General features: G+C 44.2%; 1 protein-coding gene across 1 annotated transcript in view; it reads left to right on the top strand.

Annotated features, from left to right (window-relative positions):
- The window catches only part of LOC110196568 (integrator complex subunit 6-like), a 65,175-nt gene that overhangs the window by 19,761 nt on the left and 18,299 nt on the right, over positions 1 to 27,115 (top strand). The window contains exons 3-11 of the mRNA XM_020969882.1: positions 7,421 to 7,570; positions 8,530 to 8,619; positions 8,817 to 9,000; positions 9,647 to 9,793; positions 16,177 to 16,343; positions 17,923 to 18,075; positions 22,493 to 22,625; positions 25,727 to 25,821; positions 26,825 to 26,935. Of these exons, the coding sequence (XP_020825541.1) occupies positions 7,421 to 7,570; positions 8,530 to 8,619; positions 8,817 to 9,000; positions 9,647 to 9,793; positions 16,177 to 16,343; positions 17,923 to 18,075; positions 22,493 to 22,625; positions 25,727 to 25,821; positions 26,825 to 26,935 (1,230 nt within the window). The remainder of the gene's footprint in view (positions 1 to 7,420; positions 7,571 to 8,529; positions 8,620 to 8,816; positions 9,001 to 9,646; positions 9,794 to 16,176; positions 16,344 to 17,922; positions 18,076 to 22,492; positions 22,626 to 25,726; positions 25,822 to 26,824; positions 26,936 to 27,115) is intronic.

Genomic DNA, 27,115 nt, shown 5'->3' with positions numbered 1-27,115 from the left:
CAACTGAAGACCACTGTATTGTGTGTATTCTCTCTTCCCTCCCCTCTTCTCCATTGCCTTTTCTTTAGGCCTCATTCACAGGGTCATAAATTTAGGACTAGAAAGGACCTTAACCTTCATCTAGGTCACCCCTTCATTGTACAGAGGAGGGGAGACCAAGAGAGATGAGGTTTCTCACCTCAGGCCACACAATTGCTAAGTGGCAAAACAAAGATTCGAACCCAGTTCCTGGCACTCCACATTGAGCCCAATTTCCACAGAATCATGCTGCCAGTAGTCATTAAAGCATGTTCTCCAGGCCTCCCACCATCCTGATCACCCTTTTCTGGACACTGTCCTGCCTGCAGTGTGATGCATTGAATTAAACGGCCAAGTTCCAAAGTGGTCTTATGCTGATGTTGGCTGAGGGAGCTCTCGCTGCCCCCATTCTGGACCTTGAGATGGCATCAATTTTTAAAGCTTCCTCGTCAGATCAGACTTGTTGAGCTGTGACTCATGGCTTATCTGAATTATCAGAATCCTCCTAGGATATGATTCTGCATTAGGCACTGGAAATAGACAACCACAAAAAGGTCCAGCCTTTACATTTTACTGGGGGTTCAGAGGAGTAGAGCCAAGGTAAATTAGCAGTTTTGCTTCCAGCCTATGATAGTAGATGACTCCCAGAATTCCTTTTGGTAGCTTCACATTGGTATTTGCTCATGATGATATATGCCTCAGTGCTATAGCCTCTGAGCCAGGAATTTCAGCTTGCCATAGATAGCTTTCTCACTCCAGCTGCCCAGAGCACAGTAGCCCTGTACTAAACCCCTTGTATGTTATTGAATTTATCCACAGTCTTATTTCATTCAGGAGCTTCTTTTTACTTTGGTCTCAGTTATGAGGCAGGGGATCCATTTTGAAAATTGGGAACAAGATTTTGAATATCTCTGACTTTATGTTGTCCAGCGGGGATTTCTGCTCATCTAGAAGTTAGTCTGGACAGCCTCTTAGGCCCCTTCCAACTTAGAGATGCTGTGATTTCTGTAAATCTTCTTGGACGGGTCATAATCTGTGCTGGTGGCTGGGTCTCTGATCTAAGATCTGAGATTCTGTGTGATCTTGAACTTGGGGGAAAAAAAACCCAACATAGTTGGTTAAGTTTGCATGGGTAGTGATGTTTCACTTGCCCTTCAAACAACCAGCCTCTCCATTTTCCATACCAGGCCAAGAGGAGATGTCATCAGGTTGGGGAGGAGAGGCTGGGTTATCCAGAGATGCTTAGAGAACCCCAATAGCTATGGCCCTGATGCTCCAAAATGAGGTAGAGGAGTAGCTGTAGAATATGGGGAATGATGGCAGGCAGCTTTGTATGGCAAGCCCAAGACTGTAGAGAGGTAAGGTAGGAGGAGGTCCACAAAGTCATTAGCATTATCAGAAGCTGTGATGATCTTTATTATGCCCATCATGAATGGTGCAAGGAGAGACAGCCATGTTTCCCATGAAGTGATGTTCATTGTTGCCTGTGGTGAAAGAGGAAAACAGGCCCAGCTCCTTTATTTGCCTCTCAAAGGAGAACCTGTGTGTGTGGTACAGCTTGAGTTCTGGAGAGAATGCCAACATTGATATGGCTCAGTTCTGCCAGAAGTATGTTGACTCAGTCAGTAGACAAAGATCTTATATTTCGTGTACCAACAGTTGAGTTAATGTTCATAGATGGTCTCGGAACTCTGGGACTCTTGGTACCCTGGGCCTCACTTTTGATCACCTTGCCATTTGGTAACTCATGGAAGCGTCCTAAAGCTATAATTATTTCCAAGTGGCACAAGTGGCGGAGGGAAGGGTTAGAGAAAGGGCCACATGACTTTTCTAAAGAGCCTGAATGTTTTCCCTTCCTTGAAAGGGACAGAACTCAGTCTGGTCAGCCACAGATTGACTGTTCTGCCTTCAGGTTAGTATGAAGATAGATTAGGTACATTAACAATTCTGGACCAGAATTAAACAATATCAAGCCACACCATGCAAGGTCAGTTTGTAAATTCCTAGACCAAAACGTGGCAGAATCCAATCCTGTGTATGCTCTCACCTCCCTTCCTCCACCCTTCTTTCCACTGTAAGTTAATCTGGTCCTTGAAGAAGATGCTTAATTACATTCTAATGCTCTTCCGTGTAGCCTGTTAAGTTGTTTCTATAGAGAAGAAATTAGTGCTTCCAAGGACACACAGATGATAAAAGAAAGAGACATGCTTTAACAAGAACCAGTTCCATATGCATTCCCACCATGGGGAAGGAAGGTGTGATGGCGGCGGTGATTTCTGCTGCCTGCGGTTGGAAGGATGCATTTCTGCTAAGAGGAGAGGCTGGTTTGGTTGTGTTTGTTTTCTGTCCTTTTTCTTGCTGTTGTCTTCCTCGCCACTGAAATCCAGTGAGGATATTCAGATGGCCAAGGCTATTCTCACCATGTCCTTGCAAAGTTCACTTCTCAATGTCTTAGGGAACAACTCTGAATGGAGAAGAAACTGCTGTCTTAGTACACCTGGAGCTGTGGGGTTGACTGCACTGATGTTAACATTACTTATTGAGAGGTGTCGAAACTTAGTGCCAGACTTTAAGGCAAAAAGCCCTGGGTTCATATTCTACCTCTGGTATTTATTAGCTCTACGATCATGAATGATCACTTCGTATCTCTGAGCCTCAGTTTCCCCACCTGTATAACAGGGGTAATAATAGTCATATGGCACCTACGTCCCAGGGTTGCTGTGAGGCCCAAATGAGATAAGATGAGGATAGTTAGAAGGAAGCATTTATTAAGCACCTACTGTGTACCAGGCACTATGCTAAACACTTTATAGCCTATACAATCAAGTTCAGACTCCTCTGCCAGCTCAGTCTTTCTGAAATATTGCTTTTATCATGTCCTTACCCCAGGGCAGCTAGGTGGTGCAGTGGATAGAGCACTGGCCTTACACTCAGGAGGACCCGAGTTCAAATGCAGCCTCAGACACTTGACACTAGCTGTGTGACCCTGGGCAAGTCACTTAACCCCGACTACCTTGCAAGAATAAATTTTAAAAAATCATGTCACTACTCTGACCAAGAAGTACAGTGAGAGTCCCTATTAACAGCTCAATAAAGTATAAACTCTTCTCCCTGGCCTTTGAGGTTCATCTGGCCCCAAATGACATGATATCCCACCTTATTTCCCCATGATCAGCCAGTACCCTCTCTTCTCAGCTAGACTCTTGGTTTGTTCCGTGTCTCCTATATAGACTCTGCTCATTTACCTGTCTCTGCTTTCCTCATGTTCTCTCTGCCTTCCTTAAAATTAAGGACTTCCATTTCCCCTGCTCTATCTCCAAGGACCTATTAAAAGCTTGACAACTACTTGTTAATTGATTTTGATCTGCCTGGAATCCAAGGGTTGAACCAGATGATGTCTCAGGAGGCATAAAGCTCTGATTCTTGGCTTCTTATTCTTGGCTTTGTTTGCCCTTGGTACTATTCTGTGGTAACTAACCATTTGGACAATCTTTGTACCTCAGAATATTTTGATATCGTAGATTCTTCTGTTCTAACCCCTTCATCTTACAGATGAAGAAACTGAGGCCCGGGGAGGGAAAGTGACTTGATAGAGCTGAGATTCAGACCCAGTACTTTCCTGATAACAGGTCTGACTGTCTCTCCACTACATCGCACTACTGACAGATTGACTCCTAGGCCTCCACAAAATCTGGGCCCCGTATTTTAGAGATCTGTGATGCTGGGTTATCTAGGTGGAACCTAATATCCTGTTGCCAGGGCATTATTAAATCAAATATCCTACAGCCTTTCCTACCAAACAGTGATATATTTTCAGTTAACCTATCATTTTTCTAAAAAATTCCTATCAGTAATTTTTAGCATGACTTTCATTTCTGAATCTCTCCCTCCTCCCCTGCCCAGGAAACCCTCCATTATAAGATTTTAAAAGAGGAGGACAAAGAGGAACCAAGACCTCCACCGAGTCTGATGGTGTGTGTAATCAGTATTGCCTACCTCAGCTCCCTCACTTCTGCCAAGAAAAGGAGGACCATCCTCCCTTGATCTTGTGTTGGGCAAGTCCCTACATGGACACGTCAGCTTGTCAGAGGCAGTAACTGGGAAAAAAACTGGAGGCCTAGTCGTGGAACTGAGGAGCTGGTGGGCTTCCTTCCCATGAGGCCTCTTGTCTCTAGCCCCCCCCCCCCCGCCATGTGACTTCTAACATTATTCATAGCCTTCCTAGCATATTCTGCTAGCTGATAAAAACAAAATAAATGGTAACCCCTCCTTTGTCCCCCAGTTCAGCTAGTCTGCTCTGGAAGTGGCCAGTAGGATTTGGATTGGGTTACGAAGAATTATACTTATTTTTTGCCCTCGTGTGGTGCTCACTCATCACATGGAGTCTGGCTAAATAATGACATGCTTACTGGTTTTAGCCTCATATTCTTCTATCTCTTGGCCAAGTTGCCTAAATCTTTTCAAATCAGTATCTTTCATTTCACAGAATTTAGAGCTCAGAACAATCTTTCTGCCTTGTCCATGGGCCCTGGGCTCAAGGTGGGGGGAGGGCACTCTGCTCTTTGCCCGGGAGAACCATTTAAATAAAACCCAGGCTGGTGCTCTAATTTCGGCCTGTGCCGAGCAACTTTAGGTGACTCAATTGGCAAAGAATTTCAGCAGCTGCCCTCTCGGAGCCTGGATATCATAGCCGATGGTACAGGCCAATGCCATCCTGATCCACCGACATTTTCCTATCCTCACCCTTTTCAAAGTTGTAAGTGGATGGCCATTTTCTCCTTAACGCTGGGACCGCTGTCTTATTCTTGGCCTTTTTGCCTCTTACTTGAGGACATTTGGAGTCTGTGATGGTTTCTAAAATATATTTCGAGGCCTCTTCTGCCACTATGCTGGGTGTCCCAAAAGTCTTAGTGCAATCCTGAGCAGCTTCTCATTCTCCATTCAGATGAAGGGTTCCTGTGAGTCGGGATTATTTCATTCATTGTTTTTGCATCCCTAGGCCCTAGCACAGAGTCAGGCACCTAGTAGCCAGCTAGCAAATGCTTGTCGATTTATTAAATGGCTTCACAGGCCTATGGGCTACAGTGTTTTCGTGGTCCTGTTTGGTTTGTCAATGTAAGAAGATAAAGCAAATTCCTCCACCCCCCTCCCTTAGTTGGCTGAACTGGACAGTGAGTGCCCAGGGTCACCGGCTGATGATAAGGCAAGAAAGCATCATGTCCAAACATACCACCCCGACCATTTCCTTTTTTAAAAAATTAATTTAAAATTTTCTTTAATTGACTAAAATCTACCCTTACTCCCTCCTATACCCTCCCATCTTCCCAAATGAAAAAAGAAAAATAAACTCTTTGGAACAAATATGTATAGTCAAGAAAAAAAAATTCCCCCCCCCCCGTCCTGCCCCTGGCCATGGCCAAAAAATAACTGTCTTCATCTGCCCCCTGAATCCATCACCCATCTGGCAGAAGGTACAGCATCTGTTCCATTGAGATTTCTCTGCACTCACCCCCATGCCCCACAATTTTCCAGAGGGCCAAACCGAAGCCCAGAGAGTGGGGAAGGGGCTTAGCCAGGGCCACCCAACTCGTGTGTCAAGGCTGGAATAAAAATTGAAGGCCTCAGCTCCCCTGTTGCCTACCTGCCATTGACTGTGCACTCTCCCCGCCTAGCCTGGCTGCCCTCGAGGGCTTTCCATGTGCTGGGGAGCCTGCTGGCTGGCTGCTGAATCACACAGGGCTGTTTGCAGAGCTGCCCTGGCCTCTGCCTTGTCTGACTTCAGGATGTGCAACACCCTCAGGCCTGCCACCTGCAGCTCTGTCCCTCCTTCTCTCTGCCTTTCAGCTGCCCTTTTGAATCTCTCTAGTTTAGGAATTCTTAACCTGGGGTTTGTAAGCTTGCTTTAAATTTTTTAATTTTTTTCTGATAGCCATATTTTGACATTACTGGTTTCCTTTGTAATCCTGTGCATTTTATTTCATGTATTTCAAAACGTGATTCTGAAGAGGCCAGAGGTTTCCCCAGACTGCCCAAGAGGTCCATGGCACAAAAAGGGTTAAGAACTCCTGCTGTAGTCTTCTCCTGGTCCCATCTCTCTCAGCTTTCCAGTGCAAGAGCTGACCTTTCATTAATTCTGCCAGCCAATCAGCCTGCTCTTTTCCTTTCAGTGAGTCTGAATGGCAGCAGGTGTGGGCTGTAATCAGAGGATCATGGAGCTGAAAAGGAGCTCAGAGATTTAGTCCAAGCCCCTCATTTGGCAGAGCAGGAAACTGAGGCCCAGAAAGGGAAAGTAACTGATCGAAGGTCACACAGCAAGTGAATGGCAGAGCTGGGATTTGAACCAAGGTCTTCTGAGTCCAAATCCAGTGCTCTTCCTACTGCACCTCCTTGGAGTCTTTGGAACTTGACCTCATCTTGACAGATTTGTTTGCTGCTTTAGAATGCAAGCATTTCTGTGACCTGACCTTTTCTATAGCCGGTTTTGTATCTGTTATCTGGTCTCTTTCAGGTATAACAATTACAGAGTGCGCACTCTACCTTTCTGGTATGAAGGATCAGAATCTTGATATGATACCTGCTTACTTGGGACTACACTGATTTCTAGGAACAGATCTGAAAGTCATCACCCACGCAATTGTTTATAAATGTTAAAGGTTATTGGCCATGAAATTCACTGAATATATTTTAGGTCAAGGTTACCTGGACAGTATCACTTTTCTTTTCCATCTCATTGCCCACATTGCACAGATTTCATTGGGTTAAGCACAACCACAGCAAGCCATGGAGGGAGCCTGTAGAGCCAGCCTTCTAGCCCCATCATCAGCTTGAGCTTCTTGATTCTAGTCTTGATCTTGTGGAAAATGAAGACTCTCTTCCCTTTGGTCCCTTCCTAGGAGCCAAAAGGTTGAAATAGGATAGAGGTGCTCTTTCCTTATTTGTCAGGGCGATATTGCATAGAATCAAAAGAAACTCAAGGAGTAGGAAGGTTGCTGAGAGGCCATCTAGTCAAACCGGGGCTTGACCAAGAATCCCTCTTTCCACATCCCTGATAAATAGTCATTTAGCCTCCTCCCAAAAACCTCAGTGACGGGGAACCCAATACCCCCCAAGGCGGCCCACTCCACTTTCAGACCTGTTAGGTCTGCCTCTTTGCAAGTTCTGGCATGGGCAGGTTCTTCTAACTTTCTGGCTGAGATCAAGGGTTCTATCTGAAGAAGGTGCTACTTCTTGGAACTAGTGTTTCAAAGGATTGTTGTTTGAGAAGGAGAAGATTCTTTTTTCAGAAACTGAAGAAATATAGAAGAACTAGCAGTGGCCAACAGAGACCAAAGCAGTAAAAAGGAAAGAAGAGTGTTTGACATGAGCACAGAAAGAAAATAACCAATGTTATTTGATCTTACAGGCTGGTTGGAAAGAGGACCATGCCACATTCATGACTGAACTGAAAAACCTTCATGCTTCTGGACTGACTACTCTTGGCCAGGCTCTGAAATCTGCATTCGATTTGTTAAATCTGAATAGATTGGTGTCTGGAATAGACAATTATGGACAGGTAACAACACATTTAAGAGATTACAGCTAACTGTTTTGGGCTTTGTGTTTTGGGCATGAGCATGGCTAAGAATTTACAGGTGGGCATAGTGAAATTTTCCATTTTATTTTCACAGTCTCTGGAAAGATGATATAACCCTAAACATTTTTTTTTAATAACAGGTATTGATGTTGTTCACTTGTACTTTAGACTACATTTAAACTACATGTAGGAATGTTTACATTCCTACATGTCCCATTTTTATTCTTGTATATCGTAGAAACAGGGCAGCTAGACACAGAGTCCATTGATCTGGTATGTGTCCTGCTCCAAGGGAGGCCAAACCTCCATGTGCCAGGGTACAGATTTGATAAAAATTGTTGTGCTGGGGTAGATATGTGGAATGGGTAGCTGGAGTGTGTGCTTTTTTCACAACTGCCAACTGAAAGGCTTGAGGAAGAAGGAAAGGTGGAGAAGTACTCACTATGGCTCCTGTTCGCTGCCCTGCCCACCGAGGGGTCAGCAGGAGTAGACACTGGGACTAGAACCAAATGAATGACTGCTGGGATTCTGAGCAAGGGGGGCAGGGAGAATCCCCTTCGCCCACCTGTGCCAGCACTCAAGCTTGCTGAGTGTTTTATATGATCTAAGGATGACTCATATCACCTGTTCCTAAACACATTCATTTCATGATGATTTGAGCTCCAGTAGTGAGGTATATCCTGATATGACGGTCTCCAAGAGGACCAGGGTAAAACTGAATACCATTTCTGAACTTGCTGCTAGATTTTGGTCCCTTGGACTTCAGTTCTCTTTGAAATCAACTATTTCATGCCCTGGTCTTTTACATCATTCTTTAATCAAGGGAGGAAAAAAAAACACTCTCCATCAGCATTTTGAGAGCTGTGTGCTGAATGAAAATTTGTTGATAAAAGATTATTGTTTCACACACTGATCTTTTTTTCCCAATATAATTTTAGGGGAGGAATCCATGTTTTCTGGAACCAGCTCTTTTAATTGCCATCACAGATGGAAATAAGTTGACAAATATGAGTAGTGTCCAAGAGGAGGTAAGATTGCCATTTTAATATAGCTTTATCTCAATGGTGGGGAATTTGCAGTTAGGCCCCAGGGGAGGTAGATTTGTTTCCATGAGAAACAGGTTTGATCAAACCTTTCGTGTTGACCATCCCTGAAAGGCAGGGGAGGAGTAGGGGCTTCCAGTGCTGCATTTTAAGATGAACTTTGCCCAATCTTGCCTCACCAGCTTCATCTCCCTTTGACCTCTTCTCTGCCTGGAAGTGAGCTAACCAAAGAACCTTTCCGCTGGGACCAGAGGTTATTTGCCCTGGTGCTGCGTATACCTGGGACGTTGTCATCTGAGCCAGAGACACTAGGGAGCGTACCAGTGGATGAATCTGTTATTACACAAATGTGTGAAGTTACAGGAGGTATCAGGCGCAATTTATGGTCTTGAAGTGACAGGAGGGGAGGTTAGGTAGAGGTGTCGACAGCTACATCAGCCCTATTTCCAACACTGAGTTTATTTACGGGGAGTCCGTCTGTAGCTGCTTACCCCATGAGAGTTATCCCCACAATGTCTACTATTAAGGCTTAGCTCAGGAACCCCCCCCCCATACCTGAGAAAGTCCTCCCTGACTCCCCCTCCCTGCCCCCAGTCATTAGGGCTCTTTCCCTTCTCGGTTATTTTGTGTTTTATGTATCTGCATATATGTTGCTTATCCTAGGTGCCACCTCCTCCGGGAATCTTTCCTTGATTCTGTCTCTCCCCTCTGCCCGCTTAGCTAATGTTGACAGCCCCTATAGAACTTAAACTCCTTAAGGATGAGGGATTTTTTTTTTTTAATTTTATCTTTGTATCCCTAGTTCTGGTCAGTCAATCAAGGGAGCATTTATTAAACGCCTACATGTGCCAGACACACGGTAGGTGCTTAATAAATATTTTAATTGAATCCAGTTGAATAGCAGCTTATACCCTGCCATGTGGTGAGGTTTTCAGATGTATTTTGTTTTGTTGAATGATCTGTTAGAAAACAAAATGCTCACCCTTGTATTCTTTCCTTCTCTTTCATCTAGGCCGTTCCTATTGTATTAGGACCCAAAAAATGTTGAACCAGTGCTTAGAATCTTTAGTTCAAAAAGTTCAAAGTGGTGTTGTTGTTTACTTTGAGAAAGCAGGACCACAGCCCACTTCTTCTGTCGACGGAAAAAAAGGAAAGGGAGGTAGGTATGGGATTCCTTTGGGGGGGAGGGAGGAAGGGGCACCAGAAGGCAGTGTTGGCTTTTTCCCTGCTGCCTAAAGCAACTCTCCCTGCTCCCCCCACCTTGCTTGGCTTCAGGCTGTCTACTGAGAAATTGTTGGCCCATTGTTGGTCCTGTACGCTATGTGAAGGCCGATCAGAATCCCATCCTTGCCTCTTCACTGCACTACCATTTTCTTGAGAGTCAGCCGATGAACGGCAAGGCAAGGTAGAGTGAAACAGGGACATGATTTTTGCCTAATGCTCTTTTGGGCAGGAGAAACAAGTCACGTGGAAAATCCAATTTTCAATCGTTGAAAAAGCCTCAAGTATACCTGAGCCATAGTGTGCTCGCTGCTCTGCTGCACCTAGCTCCACGGCTTTGGGATCGTCTTTAAAAAAAAAAAAAAGCAAATCCCCAGTCAGCACAAGGGCCTGGTTGAAGTATCTACTATATAGATATTGATGGATCTACTAGTCGATCTATAGCTACCTATCTACCTATCTATCTCTCTATATCTCTGGATTTAGATAGATAGATATAGATATCCCAGGCCGTCTTCTGGGTATTTCCTGAGCATACAAAGACAACACCAAAGTCTCTGCCCTCAAGGAGCTTCCATCCTACTGGGCAGAAAAGAGAGAGCTTTTGAAAGGAGCCTTTCTAAAACACTTCCCTCCATGAGAGCCTTCATTCAGAGTTGTTATACTTGTTGTGTCTGATTCTCTGTAACCTCATTTGGGGTTTTCTGGGCAAAGATGCTGGAGTGGTTTGCCATTTCCTTCTCCAGCTCATCTTTAACAGATGAGGAAACTGAGGCAAATAGGGTGAAGTGACTTGCCCAGGGTCACTCAGTTAGTAAGTGGCTGAAGCCAGATTTGAACTCAGGAAGAGGAGTCTTCCTAAATACAACCCTAGTGCTCTATCCACTACAGGGCCCCCTAGCTGCCCTTTATTCAGAGGCTCCGTGGTAAATGGCACTGCTGATATGGGCATTTAAAGGCCTTCACAGTCTGGCTCCAGGCCTCCCTCTCTAAGCTTCGTGTCCATTATCCACCTTCATGAACCTGCCTCCTGCCTCCACTCCGTAGAGCAAGCTTGTCCCCATGCCGGGAATGCTCTCTTTAGCACCACATCTTTGAGTCCTTAGCATCCTTTGTAGCTCAGCTTGGATGGCATCACCTACAGTAAGCCTTTCAGAATCCCCTTAGCGGTCAGGGCTCTCTCTCTGTTCCTCAAATTATTATGTGTGAATGAACAAATGAAGAATTAAAGTATACATCAAGCGCTTGTGATGCAGAAGAGTCAAACAGCCCCTGTCCTCGCAGAGCTCCTTAGGGTACAAATATAAGGCCTCGAAGCAGCTAGGTCATGCAGTGGATAGAGCACCGGCCCTGAAGTCAGGAGGACCTGAGTTCAAATCTGACCTCAGACCAAACACTTGACACTTATTCACTTTGTGGCCCTGGGCAAATCACTTAACCCCAACTGCCTAAAAAGAAAAAAAGAAAACCAAATGCAAGGCCTCTTCCTTAATGTCATTTCCACTGATAAATTGCATCAGTTTCTGATGCTGAACCGTTTAATGGGGCCAAAGACATTGGTGACAAGAGCTTTCTTTTCTGGGCCTTTAGTAGCTGTGGCTGTCTGAAGCACCTGCAGGGGCAGTGGGGAGGCTGCATCTCCTTCCCAGGAGGGCACTGAGCTGGAAAGATCGCTATTCCCAAGGCTCTTAGGTTCAGGGCCCTGGGATATGTCCGTTGGGGCATGAGGGGAGCGGCTTGCCTGGCGCATGCTACTTTCCATATTCCCCTTAAAGTACCTAAAAGCTTCAGCTGGGCTGGCTTGCCTGCACCGTGAGTTCCCAGTTGACGGGCTGGCTGACCATTTCTCCACAGGAGCTGTTTCCCACAGGACAATGGCAATGCAGGTTGGGCCAGAAGCAGGACCTGGGGGATCCTGCCACTCCCAGGACTCCTGAGCTTATTACATTTATGTGTTGTGCCCTCCCCCTTCCCCTTCCCTGTCTCCCCAGCCTCTGCCCCTAGACTATAAGCCTCTTGAAGGTAGGAAGGTTTGTTTTGTCTCTGTATCCTCAGTACAGCCCCTTGGCAAAACTCCTTCTGGATTGAGGGGAGGACGAGTAGAGTGGTGGGATACCTGGCCTGGAAACTATAAACTGAGTTCCATTTCTGGCTTTGACACTTAGCAGCTGGGTGACCTGGGCACATCACTTCTTTTCATCTGTGCCTCAGTTTCCTCATCTATTCAAGTGAGGATGATATTGTCCTACTACTTGCCTCCCAGGGTTGTTGGGAAGGAAATGCTTTATAGCCCATTCCTCTGCTGAGTATCTCTACCCATTACTGAGTTTTTCCTTATGTAGAGCCCGCATCAACTTCCCTGGAGCTACCACTCACTGCTCTTAGCTCTGCCCTGTGGGGCCAAGCAAAAGGTTAGTCCTTCTTCTGTAAGACAGCTCTTCAGGTACTTGAGGAGGTCTGGGGATAGTAAAGGCACCTACCTTGCCGGGTTGTTATGAGAATCAAAGAGATAGTATTTGTAAAGCGCTTAACACAGTGCCTGGGATATAGAAGGTGCTTGATAAATGCCTAACCCAGATCTTTCCAGCTCTAAGGCCAGCACTCTTGCCACTATGTCACAGTCTTCTCAGTAAGGGAGTAGGTGGCAGAATCAGGATTTGAACTCAGGTCCCTGACTCCAGTCCTGGCCCTCTTTTCCATCATACCCTGCTGCGTGCCTCCATGACAGCATTCATTCTGTCCCTTTTGTGCCAGGATTCGAGAAACACTCCTGAGCATGGACACTTTTCCTGTGAAGTTAGATTCCCATTCAGTGGCCCTCATCACAAGACAAAGCATATCAATATAGCTTCTTGTGAAATGTTTTTACCAACTTGTCCGAGCAGTTCTTATTCTACAGATCAGCTTTCAAGGATTTCTGTTAGACCTGGCCAACTCCTGTCTGGCAGGATGCTTTTTAATAAGGTTGAAATTGTAGACTGGCAGCGTGTGTTGTTGTAGAATCTTCACTTCTGACTTGGGAAGGAAGATGTAATGAGATGAGCTCTGTACTAAGGAGTCAATAGGTCCAAAATCTCATTTTGATTCAAAGAAATCTGTGGTGCCTTTTGTTTTCAAGTCACCTGAAGCTCTCCCTTGCAACACAGCTAGAGAGTGAGCCTGGTTGGGCAGTGTATATAGCATTCTGCCCCTGTAGTCCCCACCTTTCTCCTGAGAGGCCAGAGGTATGTATCGTTATCTGTTCTCTGGAACCAAACGATGCAAAGTGTGGTTTCCTTTTACTGTTTTAAAGTATTTCATCTTGAGATCTACAAACTGTAGGTCAAATGATATTAGAGTGGTAGCATATTATGATAACCTGTAGTATAAAAAGATTTCTAAGCCCATAGCCTTTTGAGCAGTGTTCAGTACAGAGCAATTGGTTTTGTGTTTATAGGAGGCAATTGGGGTTAAGTGACTTGCCCAGAGTCACACAGCTAGTATGTGTTATGTGTCTGAGGTCGGATTTGAACTCAGGTCCTCCTGACTCCAGGGCCAGTGCTCTATCCACTGCACCATCTAGCTGCCCCTAGTATAGAGCAACATTGGAGGAAAACAGCTAAGTTCTTTCCTTTCCATTTCCAATAGTGTCATTTGACCTATAAGGAAAGTATAGACAGGTATATTTTATATTTCTTTGGGACCATTGGGAATTTGCAAGACAGTATGGCATAGTGGGTAGAGCCCTAGATTTGGAGTCAGGAAGACCTGCCTTCAAATGGCCTCCCTGACACCTACTAGGCATGTGATCCTCTAAGCCTTGGGCGATAACCCTAACAGTTCTAGACGGGTTGAAATTGGAGGTGTTTTCTGTAGTTGGGCTAAGTTTTCTCATTTTAGCTAGCTGTCATGGTCCAGGGCCCAGTGGTGTCATTCGAGGGGACTTTTTTTCTGAGGATTGAAAGCAGCTTATGTCAGTTGTGCCCTGCTGAAGGTACTGCAGAGGTGAGATTGCAGAATGGCTAAACCCTCGGGTGCAAGGATCACTCGCTTTCAACACCTCCTAGGTGCTGAGTGACCTCAAACAAATCATTTAAGAAGGGATTGCTCAGACTCCAAATTGCCACTCTCCAGCAGCAGAGGGAGTTTCCACACTGGGATTTCCTTGCAGAGATGAAATCTCAGATCTCAAATGCGTAGGGAGAGGGATCAAAATGAATTAGTTTTGCTGTGTCCCAAAGAAGGCAGCTTTGTTTCATGAGCATTGTTAATATACTATAACCAAACCAGATATACTACATCAGTTTTCTGATATCCCATTTCTCACCTTGTCCCTGTGCAGTCAGCCACCTTGATAGGATCATTTTCTTAAGGTTATGTTTTTACATAACCTTAAAAACATTAGGTGGGCTATGGTCCTGCGCTGGGTTTCAAATGAATTCTCTGATCTAATCATCAAGACAAGCAGAATGCTTATTCTTTACTATGAAATAACCTTGTCTAGAGTATGTTGTTAGGACACCTTTGATTACTGTAGAAGGAAGAAAATATCTATAGATTTGACTGGATTACATATCTCTAGGGCCAAAGTAATGCTGTGACTTAATAATTAAGCCAAGCAGAATGCTTATTATTTACCATGAAATAACCTTCCGTAAAGCATAGTGTTGGTACACCTTTGTTTATATCAAAAGGAAGAAATGGTCTGTAAGTTTGCCTGGATTACATATTGCTGGTGTGTTTCCATTTAAATCAAGAAAGACTGTCAAATATGATTGCTTTATTTTTCATTTAATTTTTTTTTCAGTTAATGAAAATCCACTTTCTCCCCTCACTCCCTTCAAATTGAAAAAGAAAGAAAAAACCCTTGTAATAAATATTCCTAGTCAGGCAAAACAAATTTCCACATTGTCTATGTCCAACAAATATGTGTCTCCATCTGTACACTGAGTCCATCACTTTTCTGTCTGATGAAACATGATAGCTTGTTTCATCGTGAGTTCTCTGGAACCGTGGTTAGTCATTGTGTTCGTAAGTCGTTCAGAATTGTATATCTTTAAAACAGCTGTTATCCTATAAATTGTTCTCCTGGTTCTGCTCACTTCATTCTTCATCAGTTCCCAGGTTTCTCTGAAACCGTTTCTTGTAGCACAGTAATATTACATCACATTCATTTACCATAGTTTGTCCAGCCATTCCCCAACTGATGGACTTCCCCCCCTCGCCCCCTTCATTTTCACCTTTTTGCCACCCACCACAGAAAGAGCTACTAGAAATATTTTGGTACATATGGGCCCTTTTCCTCTTTTGATCTCTTTAGTGCTATAGGCCTAGTAGTGGTGCTGCTGGGTTGGAGAGTATACACAGTTTAGTCACTTTGGGGGCACAGTTTCGAATTGCCTTCCATTCTGGTACCAACAATGCATTAGTGTAACCTGTGTCCCTGAAGCCTCTTAACCATTTGTCATTTTCCTTTTTCATAATTTCTATCCACCTGACCAGTGTGAAGGGGAAATTGAGTAATGCTTTAATTTGTATTTCTCTAATTTTAGTGGTTTTGAGCATTTTTCATATGTTTGTTGGTGGATGGAGTTTTTCCTTTGAAAATTGCCTCTTCATAGCCTTTGACTACTTTTCCATTGAATAATAGCCCATGTTCCTATATATTTGAATCAGTTATTTACATATCTTAGATGTGAGACCTTCAGCAGAGAAACCTGTTGCAAAATTTTTTTTCTCCCTGTTCTCTGTTTTCCTTTTAATTTTAACTGCATTGATTTTCTTTGTGCAGAAACTTTTAAATTTTAGATGATCAAGATTGTCCATTTGATCTTCACTAAATTTTCTCTGTTCTTTGTTTGGTCGTTAACTCTTCCCCTGTCCATAGATCCCAGATGTAATTTTATTCTTGCTTCTTAATTTGTTTATGATGTCACCCTTTATGTCTAAGTCGTGTATCCATTTGGAGCTTATCTTGGTATATGGTGTGAGATGTTGGTCTGTATTTAGGTTCTGTCATGTTGCTTTCCAATTTTTGTAGCAGTTTTTGTCAAATAGTGAGTGTGTACCCCAGTAAGCTGGAGTCTCTAAGTTTATGAGACATTAGGCTACTGTAGTCATTTGCTTCTGTGTGTTAAGTACCTAATCGGTTCCACTGATCACTCTATTTCTGCTGATTGCTTAATTTTTGAACATAATACATACAGGTTGGAGCCAGCAAGTCTAAAAGGAAGCTGATCCAACCCACGTATGACCGCGTTTCCAGCTAAGCTGGCATCATGGGATCCTGACCAAGTTCTGAAAGATTCTTGCTGACCAGTTCTTTTTCTTGTGTCCTCTTAGGCGGACACCGAGAGGCTCACAAGTCATCAAAGTCCTCTGGCCATCATCATTCGTGGCACAGATGTCGCAAGCTAATTTATGTGCGCCTGAACCCTAAAACTGGGGTTGCTGTTGGGCACTGGCCAATCCCTGAATCTTTTTGGCCTGACCAAAACTCACACACACTGGTAAGTACCTTTGAGACAAAAAAGACAAAAGGTCTTTTGCATTTTTGAATTGCTAGTTTCAGAGAACACCTTTCTCAAAGAATTCTGGGAAACGGGGACTACGGAATACAATTGAGGCTCCGAGGCTTCCTGTGGAACAGGCAGGAAGTAGGAATGGCATTCCCCATTTTTTTAGGTTTAATGGCGCTTTCCTTAGAATGGCCCTGGGAGGTGTGGTGCCAGAATGATTACCTCCAGTTTACAGAGGAAGAAACCAAGGCCTGAGAAGTTGCAAAGTATAAGAGCTGGGATTCGAAATCGGGCCTGTCCTGATTTCAAGGAGAGCATTTTTTCTTTTGTAGCGGGACCATTTTTTGTCATTTTCGTGTGTACATAAGCTGCAGTGACTCTTGCTGGACACTAGAGGGTGCCAAGTGAACCCCAGGCTTTGCTTTTGTCCCCACTACTCAAAATGCAAATGTAGAGTTTGGATAAAGCTGGGCTTCTTACCCTTTTTGTGTGTCCTGGACCCCTCTGGCAGGCAATCTGGTGAAGCCTAAGGGCTATTTCTCAGCTAAGTCATAAAATAAAATACAGAGAATCCTTTCTACAAAGGAAGCCCATTATATTGCAATATGGTTCTCAAAACATTAGAAAAAAAAAAAGTGACAGACCCCTAGTTAAATACCCTTGGTTTAGAGTAAAAGTCCCTGCTGCACAAGAACACTAAAAACCTCCTCCCATGATACACTTCCCTCAGTATAGCTCATAGGCCCCTGACTGGGTCTAATAACCCCACAGTAGGAATGAATGAATTAGCTGTTCTAGGCCCTAGAAGGGGGAAATGGTCTCTGTTATCCCCATGGACAATCCTGCTTTTCACACATTATTACTTGGTTCCTTCCTTTGGCAAAAGCTGTTCTTGACGATGAGCTTCATTTTTTTCTCCTTCCTGGTCACTCTTCAGCTCATTAGTGATCTTCCTGAACTGTGGTACCCAGAACTGAAACTGATGATCTAAATGGGATTTGAAGTGGGCAGAGAATCCAGTGGAACTAGCCCCTCCTTATTCCTGGAAGTTAGACAGTCCCTCTTAATGCTGCCCAAGGTCGAATTTTGTTGGTTTGTTTGTTTTCCTTTGTCAGTGCCTCTAGGCCTGCTGTTCTCTCTTACCAGAATCCTCACTGACTTTCTCTTTCCTGACTACTCACGTTGGTGCAAAGACACTGCTTGGACAACCTCTACCTTCCCGGTGCTAAAGAATAAGACCAAACTTGGCCTGGCTTCTTAAGTGAACTTTTGTTTAGGTTCACTCCCTTGAATTAGAACCAAGTCACATGTTCAGGGTAGCTCCTGCCTTCACCCTAGTTCCAATTAGAAGTGCTGTCATTTTGGTTTGATTTGCCTTAATGTACCAGTTGGTGATGGAGGTGAAGAGTCTGGGTGACCTCTGTGGAAGACATTGCTCATGCCTAGAGATCCTGTAACACTGTGGGAGCACTCTAAAAAAAAAAACACAAAGTGTTGTTGGGTTGTTTAACCAAAGATCATGATGGAGTTGGCTTGGTGATGATGGGTTTAACGTTCCTCTCCCTTTCAGCCTCCTCGGACAGCTCACCCTGTCATTCGATTCATCTGTGTTGACCGTGAGCCCATGATCATAGACAAACTGCCTTTTGACAAATACGAACTTGAACCTTCGCACTTAACGCAGCACATCTTGGCGCGCAAGTCACCTCTGACTTGTTGGCAGGTACTTAACCTTCACCTAGTAATAAATGTGTGTGGAGAGCCTCTCTAGGATTAGTTCACTATTCTCTTCAGTTTCCTTGGTTAGAGTGGAACAAATTTGAGCAAAGAGCTTCTGTAGCCAAGCATATGGTTTTAGGCCTCAGGGTGTATCATCGGTCTACTACTGTGCCCAGTAATAGATAGCATGTCCTAGCAGAGGCAAAGTGCTGGCCTCCGAGCTGGGAACATTTAGGTATAGACCTCCCCTCTGATGCTCACTCACTAGCTGTGTGACCCTGGACAAGTCACAACCTCTCCAAGATTCAGGCAAGCTCTGTGAACACAATCACAAGTCCTCACTGTTACTGACTTGTCATTGACTCCTCCTTAAGTGCCTATAGCTTTCTTTAGCTAGAATGATTCAGTGAAAAGGCCAATCCAGAGGATCTGGATTTGAATCCTGCCTCAGCCACTTGCTCCCTTTGTAACCACAGGCAAATCCCTTCACCTCTCTAGGTGATCTCCAGAGCCCCCTCCAGCTCTATGCTAATGGTCTCCAACCTCAGCAATCCTGGTTCAGTAGAATGGTTCTTAGTTGAAGAAGAACACCAGCTGGAGAAGCTGGATTTTCTCATCAGAGATCTCTCAGCATAGAAACTTTCTGGGCCTATGGTGGGATCTTTGCCCATGGGGTAGCTAGCTCCCATTTCTAGAATGCTTTAAAGTTTGCAAAGAATTTTGCATGCATTATCTCATTTGGTTTCCATAGCAACCCCATGGGGTAGGTGCCCTTATTATCCTCATTTTACAGATGAGGAAAATGAGGCACAGAGAGATTAAGTGCCTTGCCCTGGGTAACACAGCTAGTGTCCGAGGCAAGATTCAAACCCAAGTCTTCCTGACTCCTAAGTTCAGTGCTGTAGCCACTATAGCATACTGCCTCTCATATCTATGAGTTATGGGTAGCAGTTGTACTTAGCAAAAGAAAGGAGATGATTGAGTAACATCTACCCTGTAATGTCATCACCTCGCTTAAAAAGCTTAGTGATAAGTAGATCAATTCACCACCAGTTGTAATTGGCCAATTATCCCCTCTTTCTCTTTCTATGCTGTAAGACTATTGAGTGATCAGGGATGATGAGGCTCTCTCTTCTTTTCCAAGGAAAGATTTTCAAGTGGACAGCTCCTTCATAAGATTTAGAATTGCCTTGACTAGTTAGAGAAACTGTCAAAAATTCCCCCAGGAAACTGAAAGTTGTTAGCCAAAGGAAAAGAGCTTGAAAACAGCAGATAAAGGGGTTAGAAATGTAGAGGGGGCAGGCAGAGTCAGGCTAACTTAAAAGCAAAACATGTGCCCCGAATTAATGTCCTGAAGCATTGAGAGGCAGCTTAATGGAATGAATCAACAAGCAATTAATTATGCACCTAGCAGGTGCTAGGCACTGTGTTAGATTATATAGGATAGAGGGCCAGTCTTTGACATATGCCTTCTGTCTCTGACCATGGGGGCGTGTTACTTTTATGCCCTACACAACTCTCTTTAAGACTATAACTTAGAGCTGAGTTGCAGATATACTTCAGTGGAGGGAAATTCCATACCCTGGAAATGGGATCACAGGTCCAGTCCTCCTGAGCCCTCTCTCCTTCCCTCCTTCCCAAAATTATGTTTTTGGTTTAAATATAGCTTTTTTGTGTGTTGTTTTTTTTTTGATGTGTCCTCTGCAAATGAACCTAAAAAATTTTGTTCCTTTGTATAATAATAATACTGATGATAGCTCCCATCTTAGGTAGCACTTGGAGGTTTGCAAAGCCTTTTGTGACAACCATCTTTCCTATCATACATTATTTTGGTTTTGAGTATGGGGAGAGGCTGTTTCTAGTTGATTCCATGTGTACTGAAGAGAAAGGGAAATAGGAAAATGAGTAAAAAGCAAGGAAATTTGGCAAGGCTAAAAGAGATGAATGAGGGGTTAGAAATTTGGAGAAACTGAATTAGTATAAACCATTTGTGGTATGCTGCAGTCAATTCTGATATAACCCAAAAAAGTGGTTTCCCCATTGGATTGAGCCTTGTGTGGGCCATCTAATTGCCTCTTCATGACAATCATGAGACTAAACCCTGCTTGGGTCTTCTACTTAAGTTGTTGCATGCCTCAGTTTTTCTTGTAATCTAATGGGTATAGTTGAAATACTTAACCCTGCAGTCTCATTGATATGGGTCTCCCTTCCAGTGGTGTGGATCACAGCCCCTCTGTGCCTGTCCATCCTGTCCAACCCATCTGTGTCCTCCCACATATCCTGGGGGGCCCACCCTGTACAAGGTGCTGGGTCCTTCCTTTAATATTACAAAGGCACCAGTACAACGATTGTCCACTCCCTTAGCCCTCACCCTCAGTACATGACCGGCCTACCTCCTTTTCCAGCCATGCTATTGATTGTTGGCAATATGCTTCAGTCAACTCAAGCCTATCCTAAGTCTCTGCATCCCCCTTTGGGTGACCTGCAATTTTGATTCTTTGGAGATTTTGGTATTCCGTAGCGTCCAGAAGGTGGGAGGTGATGGTTGCGCTGCCCTCTGCCCTGGTCAAACCACATCTGGAGTGTTGTGTTCAATTCAGGACGCCACATTTTAGGAGGGACGAGCTGGAGAGTGCCCAGAGGAGGGCAACCAGAATGGTGAGGAGACCGGGGACTCTTATCATATCCAGATCGATTGAAGGAGCTGAGAATCCTTAACTTGAAGGCAAGGGTTGGGGAGGGCTGGTATGTGCAAGAGGAGGATCAGACGCTTGGCCCCACAGGGCAGAACTAGGACCAGTGGGGGAAAGCTCACCAAGAAGAAAAACTTCCCAATGATTAGAGTTGGGCAGAAGTGGGATGGGCTGCTTCAGAAGGCAGTAGGCTTGTGCTTCTAGTCTTTGCTCAAAGACTTTCCCTTTCCTGGAAGTCTTCAAGCAAAAGCTGGATGCCCACTTGGCAGGGATGCTGTGGGGGGATTTTGGTCCAGCCACAGTTTAGACTGGGTATTCCCTTCCAACTTTGATTCTGTGCAGTTGCGAAGGGCTTTGAGTATCAAGCGAAGGAGTCTAGACTAAATTGAGTGGGCAGGGGGGAGCCATTGAGAGCCAGGTTTGTAGAGTAAAGGGGAGGGAAATAACATGATCAGCCTTATGGAGTAGGTGGATTACTTTGCTAGTGATGCGTAGGATGGATTGGTGAGGATGGGGACTAGAGGTTGGGAGACCAGTCAGGAGGCCATGGCTATTCCAGGATAGTGGGAAGCCCTAGACTAGGCTGGTGGCCATGGGAATGAAGGGAAGGGAAGGGAGATGGGTGAGGATGTGTGAAATCTTGTGGAGGTAGAGTTACTCTTTCCCTCTGTAAAATGAGGAGAATGGACTTGGTGACCTCTCCAGTCCCTTCCAGCAGCAGATCTGTGGTCCTATGACCATGAGCAGATGTGCTCGGGGTGGGGAGGGGCGTCCGAGAAGTACTTGGCAGCTGGTGTGTTTGTGGGGGTAATATGAGGACCTCCTTATTAGGAAAGTCAGGAATTCTGGATCATGGGATGGTGATAGAGTGGTGATGTTAAGATCAGGAGTTTCGAGCTGGAAGAGACCTCAGAGGTCACCTGGTCCACTCCTTAATTTTATAGAGGAGAATGTAAGTGCCTTTCAGAAGGGACTGGTTCCTTTTTGGTCTTGATATCCCCAGGGCCTTGTACAGCGCATAGTAGGAGCTTAATAAATGCTTGTTGATTGATTGGTTGGTTGATTGAGGAAACTGAGACCCAGAGAGATAAAGGGACTTGCCCAGGGCCACGGTCACGTAGCTGAGCTCCGAGCCCAGTTCCTGATTCCAAACCCATTAGTTTTCCCATTGCCCACACTTGCTGATTTTCTCAGCCTGAAAGAGAAATAGAATTCCTGTTTGATCTAAACAAACGCCTTCTTATTGCTCCCTTCTCCCCAGGATCTTTCAACCTGGGAATCGTGTTCTTTTTGTGAGGACGAGGAGAGGGAGTATAGAGTGCTTTAATGGCAAATATACATGCCCTGCCCGAAATAACATAAGAGGCTTTAATTGGGTGTAGGAGGAGACAGTGTGGTGTGGTACAAAGGGTACTGAGTTCGGAGTCCGAGAGCCTGGGCTCCAACCCTGGGAGACCTTGGGCAAAGTCATCTCACCTCTTGGGAAGCCCAGTTTCTTCAGCCGTAAAATAGGGGTGATCATGCTGTGACTCCCTCCTTCATACGGGTGGTACTGGGGACAGCACTTTGTTGACAGCTGAGGGCTGGTCTTAGGATTTTTCAGCATGATGCTCGGCTTTGGTTTCCTATGTTATCTCCGGAATGTATGCTTTTGCTGGGCCCTGGGCACTCCCCAACCAGGAAGGCCTTTCTCACTCGTGACAGTTCCTTCCTTTGTCTTCCCATTAGGTATTTGTGGCTAACAGTGGGAAGCACAGCGAACTGGAGCACCCCTTTGGGTACCTAAAGGCAAGCAGTACCTTAACATGTGTCAATCTCTTTGTCCTGCCTTACAACTACCCTGTCTTGCTGCCACTTTTAGGTAAGTAAAATGTGGTTTTTTGAACTGCCTTGCAAATGGAAGAAAAAGAAAAGTCCCCCATTGTCTATGTTTGAAGTACTCAATTCACTGAGGTTGGAATGATGGAATACTGATCTAACCCTACCAGTCTAGGTCAGAGGGGTCTCATAACTCTGTTAATGACTCATTGCTTCTCCGAGTTAGATGGGGTCTCAGCAGCCATCTATTCCAGCTCATATCTGAAGACCTTCAGTGGGGGGGTGGCAGGGAAAAGGAGGACCCCACTACCTCCCAAGGCAGCCTCTTCTGCTGTAGGACACAAGTTTGGATAAGGTAGGATTCAGGTCCTTGCTCTGTGCCTGTCTGTCTTGTGTGGCTTCCTAAGGCCAGAACAGGTATTGCTGTGGGGGCTCCAGGCTTAGGGCCTGTTTCTTGTGGCCAGATGTTTAAAAGAAGCAGCTCCCCCCAACACTGCCTCTGACATACGTCCCCATCTTCTCTGATGGAAGATCAGTCTACCTTGTTCCTTGTTGACTAACTAGCATGAGAGTTTTAGCTGAGGGATTCTTTTGACCACTGCATTGTGCTGTCTCATCAGTTGGCGAAAAGGCAAACCCTAAGCGTTTTCTTTGGCTTCATAATGGAAAAGCAAAACCTTCAGGCTAGGAATTTTCCTTGGGGGAAAATAACTATAGCAAGGCAGAACTCTAAAGGAAAAAATTTGGAGACTGTGCCTTCTCACTAGGACATCTGTGTGATTTTATTGGGTGCTAAGGATTTTCTACAAGTGTCAATCTGACCATGTTCCCCCTTACTCAGTAACATCAAGTGGCTCCCTATTACTTCTAGGATCACGTACAACAGCCTCTTGGGCATAGGATGCCTTTCATAGTCTAGCCCTTTCTGACCTTTCTTTCTTGACTCCCATCCCCAGTCCAGCTGCAGTGGCCACCTTGCTGTCTCCCACAGGTGACATCCCATCCCCCATGTTTGGAATGCTTGACCCCCTGGCCTCAGCCTCCTAGATTCCCTGACCTTCTTTAAGATTCAGCTCAAATCCCACCTTCTGCAGGAGGCTGTACCTATCCTCACCCTCCTGCCCAACCACTAGTGCCCTGAATCTGGTATATGCATCATTATTTACATGCTCTCTCCTCCACTGTCTCCTCCTCGAGGGCAGGGACCAAGGTTTTGCCTTTCTTTGTGTCCCCAGTGCTTAATAGGGTGCCTGGCACATAGTAGGCACTTAATAAATATCTGTTGCTTAGCCATTTCCTTTGGTAATCCAGTCGACAAGTAACAGCCTGTTTCTGAGAACTGGGTGCCAACAATTCACATTCTGCTGGGGGAGGGGTTGCCCCTTACCCTTCTTGTATGTACACTTGTGCCCCCGGGCTTCATGAATTTTTATCAAAAATTTTTCAAAATCTGTGACTGATGGATTCCCAAAAAGCTTGAAAGACCCCTTCCTTTTGTTGACATTCAGGGCAAACCTACCTGGTCATAGAAAAATAGAATGATGTAACTTTAAGGATAACAACTGCTGATTTTCTAATAGCAATTTCAGTTGTGCTAAAGGCAGTTGATAAATTATAGTTTAGGTAACATTCTTTGTCTCAATCCTGTGAATTAATTGCTCTTTGTATCAATACCGTGGATTAATTAGTTGTCGATAATAATCGAGCCTGATTTGGACTAAAGGGTCCCTTTCAGCCCAGACGATTCAAAATGAGGAAGGGCATTAAATATTAGGCAGGTGAACTTAATTGGGGTAGGCAGTGGGGAGCCATTAGCCATTTTGAAATAAAGGGGGGAGGGTTACATGATTAGACCTGTGCATTGCCATTACTTTGATAGTGGCGTATAGGATGGATTTGTGAGAGAAGAGATTAGAGGCTAGGCGTTCTGTCAGGAAGCTCTTGCAATTGTCAGGCTAATGGGAATGAGGCCCTGTGCTTGAGTGGTTGCCATGGGAGTGAAGAGGGAAGGAGATAGATATGGATGTGAGAGGTACTGTGTGGGCAGAGACTGTTTCCTCCTCTTTAAAAAGAGGGCTTTAGACTCAGTGACCTCAGAGGTGCCTTTCACCTCTCAAATCAGCAAAAACAAGTTAGGACATTTGGGTAAAAATATCGAATCTTTCAAACCAATTAAACTGAGCAGGATAAAGATGCAGAAGATTGGCACAACTACTGATTTATCCATTATAAATCTGTTGGGAGACACTGGCCTAACTACGGAATGAATTGGGGGTGCGTGTATGGGGTTCTGGTTTGTTTATTGTTGTCATTTATTTGTCTTTTGAGACCCAACCCTCATTTGGATTTAATTGCTCGGTATTATTCCAAGGGAAGCATGGCTTAATTTGTCCAGGTCTGAGTTCTCAGGTGGGATATAGGAAGGTGGCTGAAATAGAGTGGATTTGGAGCCAGAGAACCGGGCTTCAGGTCCCACCATGCCCCTTATTAGCTGTGTGGCCTAGGGCAAGTTCTGGGGCCTCAGTTTTCTTTTCTGTAAAATGAAACAGTGGCACTAGATGAGCTTAGAAGGGCCCTTCCTCCTCAGAACTTCAATAGATCCTTGACATAGTTCCTTAGGCCAGTATTAATTTGGTGTGAAATATATATTATAATTATAAAATTTAAGTTAAAGAAAGGAGGAGGGGTGGGTCATGATTTTTGTAATGGCACAAATTGATTGAGATGAATTCATAGATTCATTTAGTCTGTGAGCATTTTCTTTTTCACACGCTATCAGAGAATGTAATTTTTTATTCTTTGACCTTTAAAATTGGAGCATTAATGAGAGAAATGCCGTATTATGTAAAGGCATCACTCTGAATTTCAGTCCTAATCAAAACCAATTAGAGCAGAGCCTCGCTGACCCACCATCCATCCCTTTTCCTCTCAGTCCTCCACCAGCGTCACCATCACTCCCAGCCTCCTGTTGCCATGGTACCCCTCTCTCCAGGCTCACCCTTCCCCCAACTCAATTTGCCCAGATACAAGAATTCCCAGTCACAGCTCTGAACATGACGACAATACGGATTTGCTCATTTGAATAGATGTTGAAACTCACAGTTAGGATAATGCAATCTTTTCTCATTTTGTTTCCCATAATAGATGAATTGTTCAAGGTTCACAAGCTTAATCCAAGCCCAAAGTGGCAGCAGGAGTTTGATGAGTACATAAAATCCATGCCTGCATACTTCCTACCAGTATGTAATATATATATATATATATATATGCATATATATACATATATGTGTGTGTGTGTGTATGTGTGTATATATGAATTCAAAGAGATGGTGACTAGTCCCAGAGAGCAGTGACATATGAGCTGTTGACAGGCAGTGTGATTCCTCTCCATGTTACCCACCATAGCAACTGGAGGGGTATGCAATAATTTGTAATGGCATAAAGGAACAAAATACAGCTTTTCTACTGTTGGACTAAATGAGATTTTTGCCTTTTGTGCCTCTTAATTTGTCTTCTGGTGCCATGAAGATTTTAAGATGGCTGTCCTCAGTTTAGTTTGTAAAACTCACATTCTGGGACTAGGACCATCTCCTTTGGATTATAAGAATAAACTTATTCGTATTCACATACTGTGCATGTATCATTGGGGTTTTACCTGCTGTCTTGAAACAAACACACATTCATTCTTAATTGTGTGTAAGGTACCATGTTAGGTGCTTGACCAGGGAGGGCGAGGATTGCCAAGAAGCTGCCTAGTCTATCCCATTCTCCTTTTTACAAACTGAGGCCTCAAAGTAGGGAACTGGTTATGAGAATTTGTTCAATTCTAATATGGTAAGTGGGGATAGACAGGCTAAATGAATTTCATCATCTAACTCATTTCCAGGATTGACTGGAGAAACCTGAAAATTAGGCCCCTCTATCCATTCACTGGTTTGTATGTGAAAAGAAAACAAGCATCATGACCTTTGACTTTTTCTGGAATAACTTTAGGGACCAGGGCTTGGAGACAGAGAGCCAGTTTAAAGTTGTTCTCCCCTCTGTTCTGGTGTTTCTACTTTCCTGTACTTTCCTCTGCTTCTGTCCTCTCTAATTTGCATTACTCCATAATGTCTCATGTGTAGCTCTGTGCATAAGTATTTATTTTTACTTCTGAGTAGTTAAACCATGTCCTTGAACTGAATTTTGAAGTATTTTAAGTTTCTCTCTGTTCACACCATGGTGTATTTTGTTTCTTTATAGCCATTAAAGAAAGCACTAAGGATGATGGGAGCTCCCAATGTGCTAACAGAAAATTTAGACTCTGGACTTAGTTACAGCATCATCTCTTACCTTAAGAAACTCACCCAGCAGGTAGTATTTGTACCTTTAATTTTAATTTTTTAAAATTGTAAATGTAAACCAAAAAAAGGCTTTGCCCTTGGAAGTGCATTTTCTTATTCACTAATTTCAATATGATTTTATAAATATGTATATATCTGTATTTTCTAGATTATTGACAATGAAATTATCACTGCCCCTTACAGTGCAATT

Source organism: Phascolarctos cinereus, unplaced genomic scaffold, assembly GCF_003287225.1.
Source record: "Phascolarctos cinereus isolate Bilbo 61053 unplaced genomic scaffold, phaCin_HiC Scaffold_8;HRSCAF=390, whole genome shotgun sequence".
Lineage (NCBI taxonomy): Eukaryota > Metazoa > Chordata > Mammalia > Diprotodontia > Phascolarctidae > Phascolarctos > Phascolarctos cinereus.
Note: the sequence above shows the minus strand (reverse complement) of the source record. Positions and strands in the feature narration are given on the sequence as shown.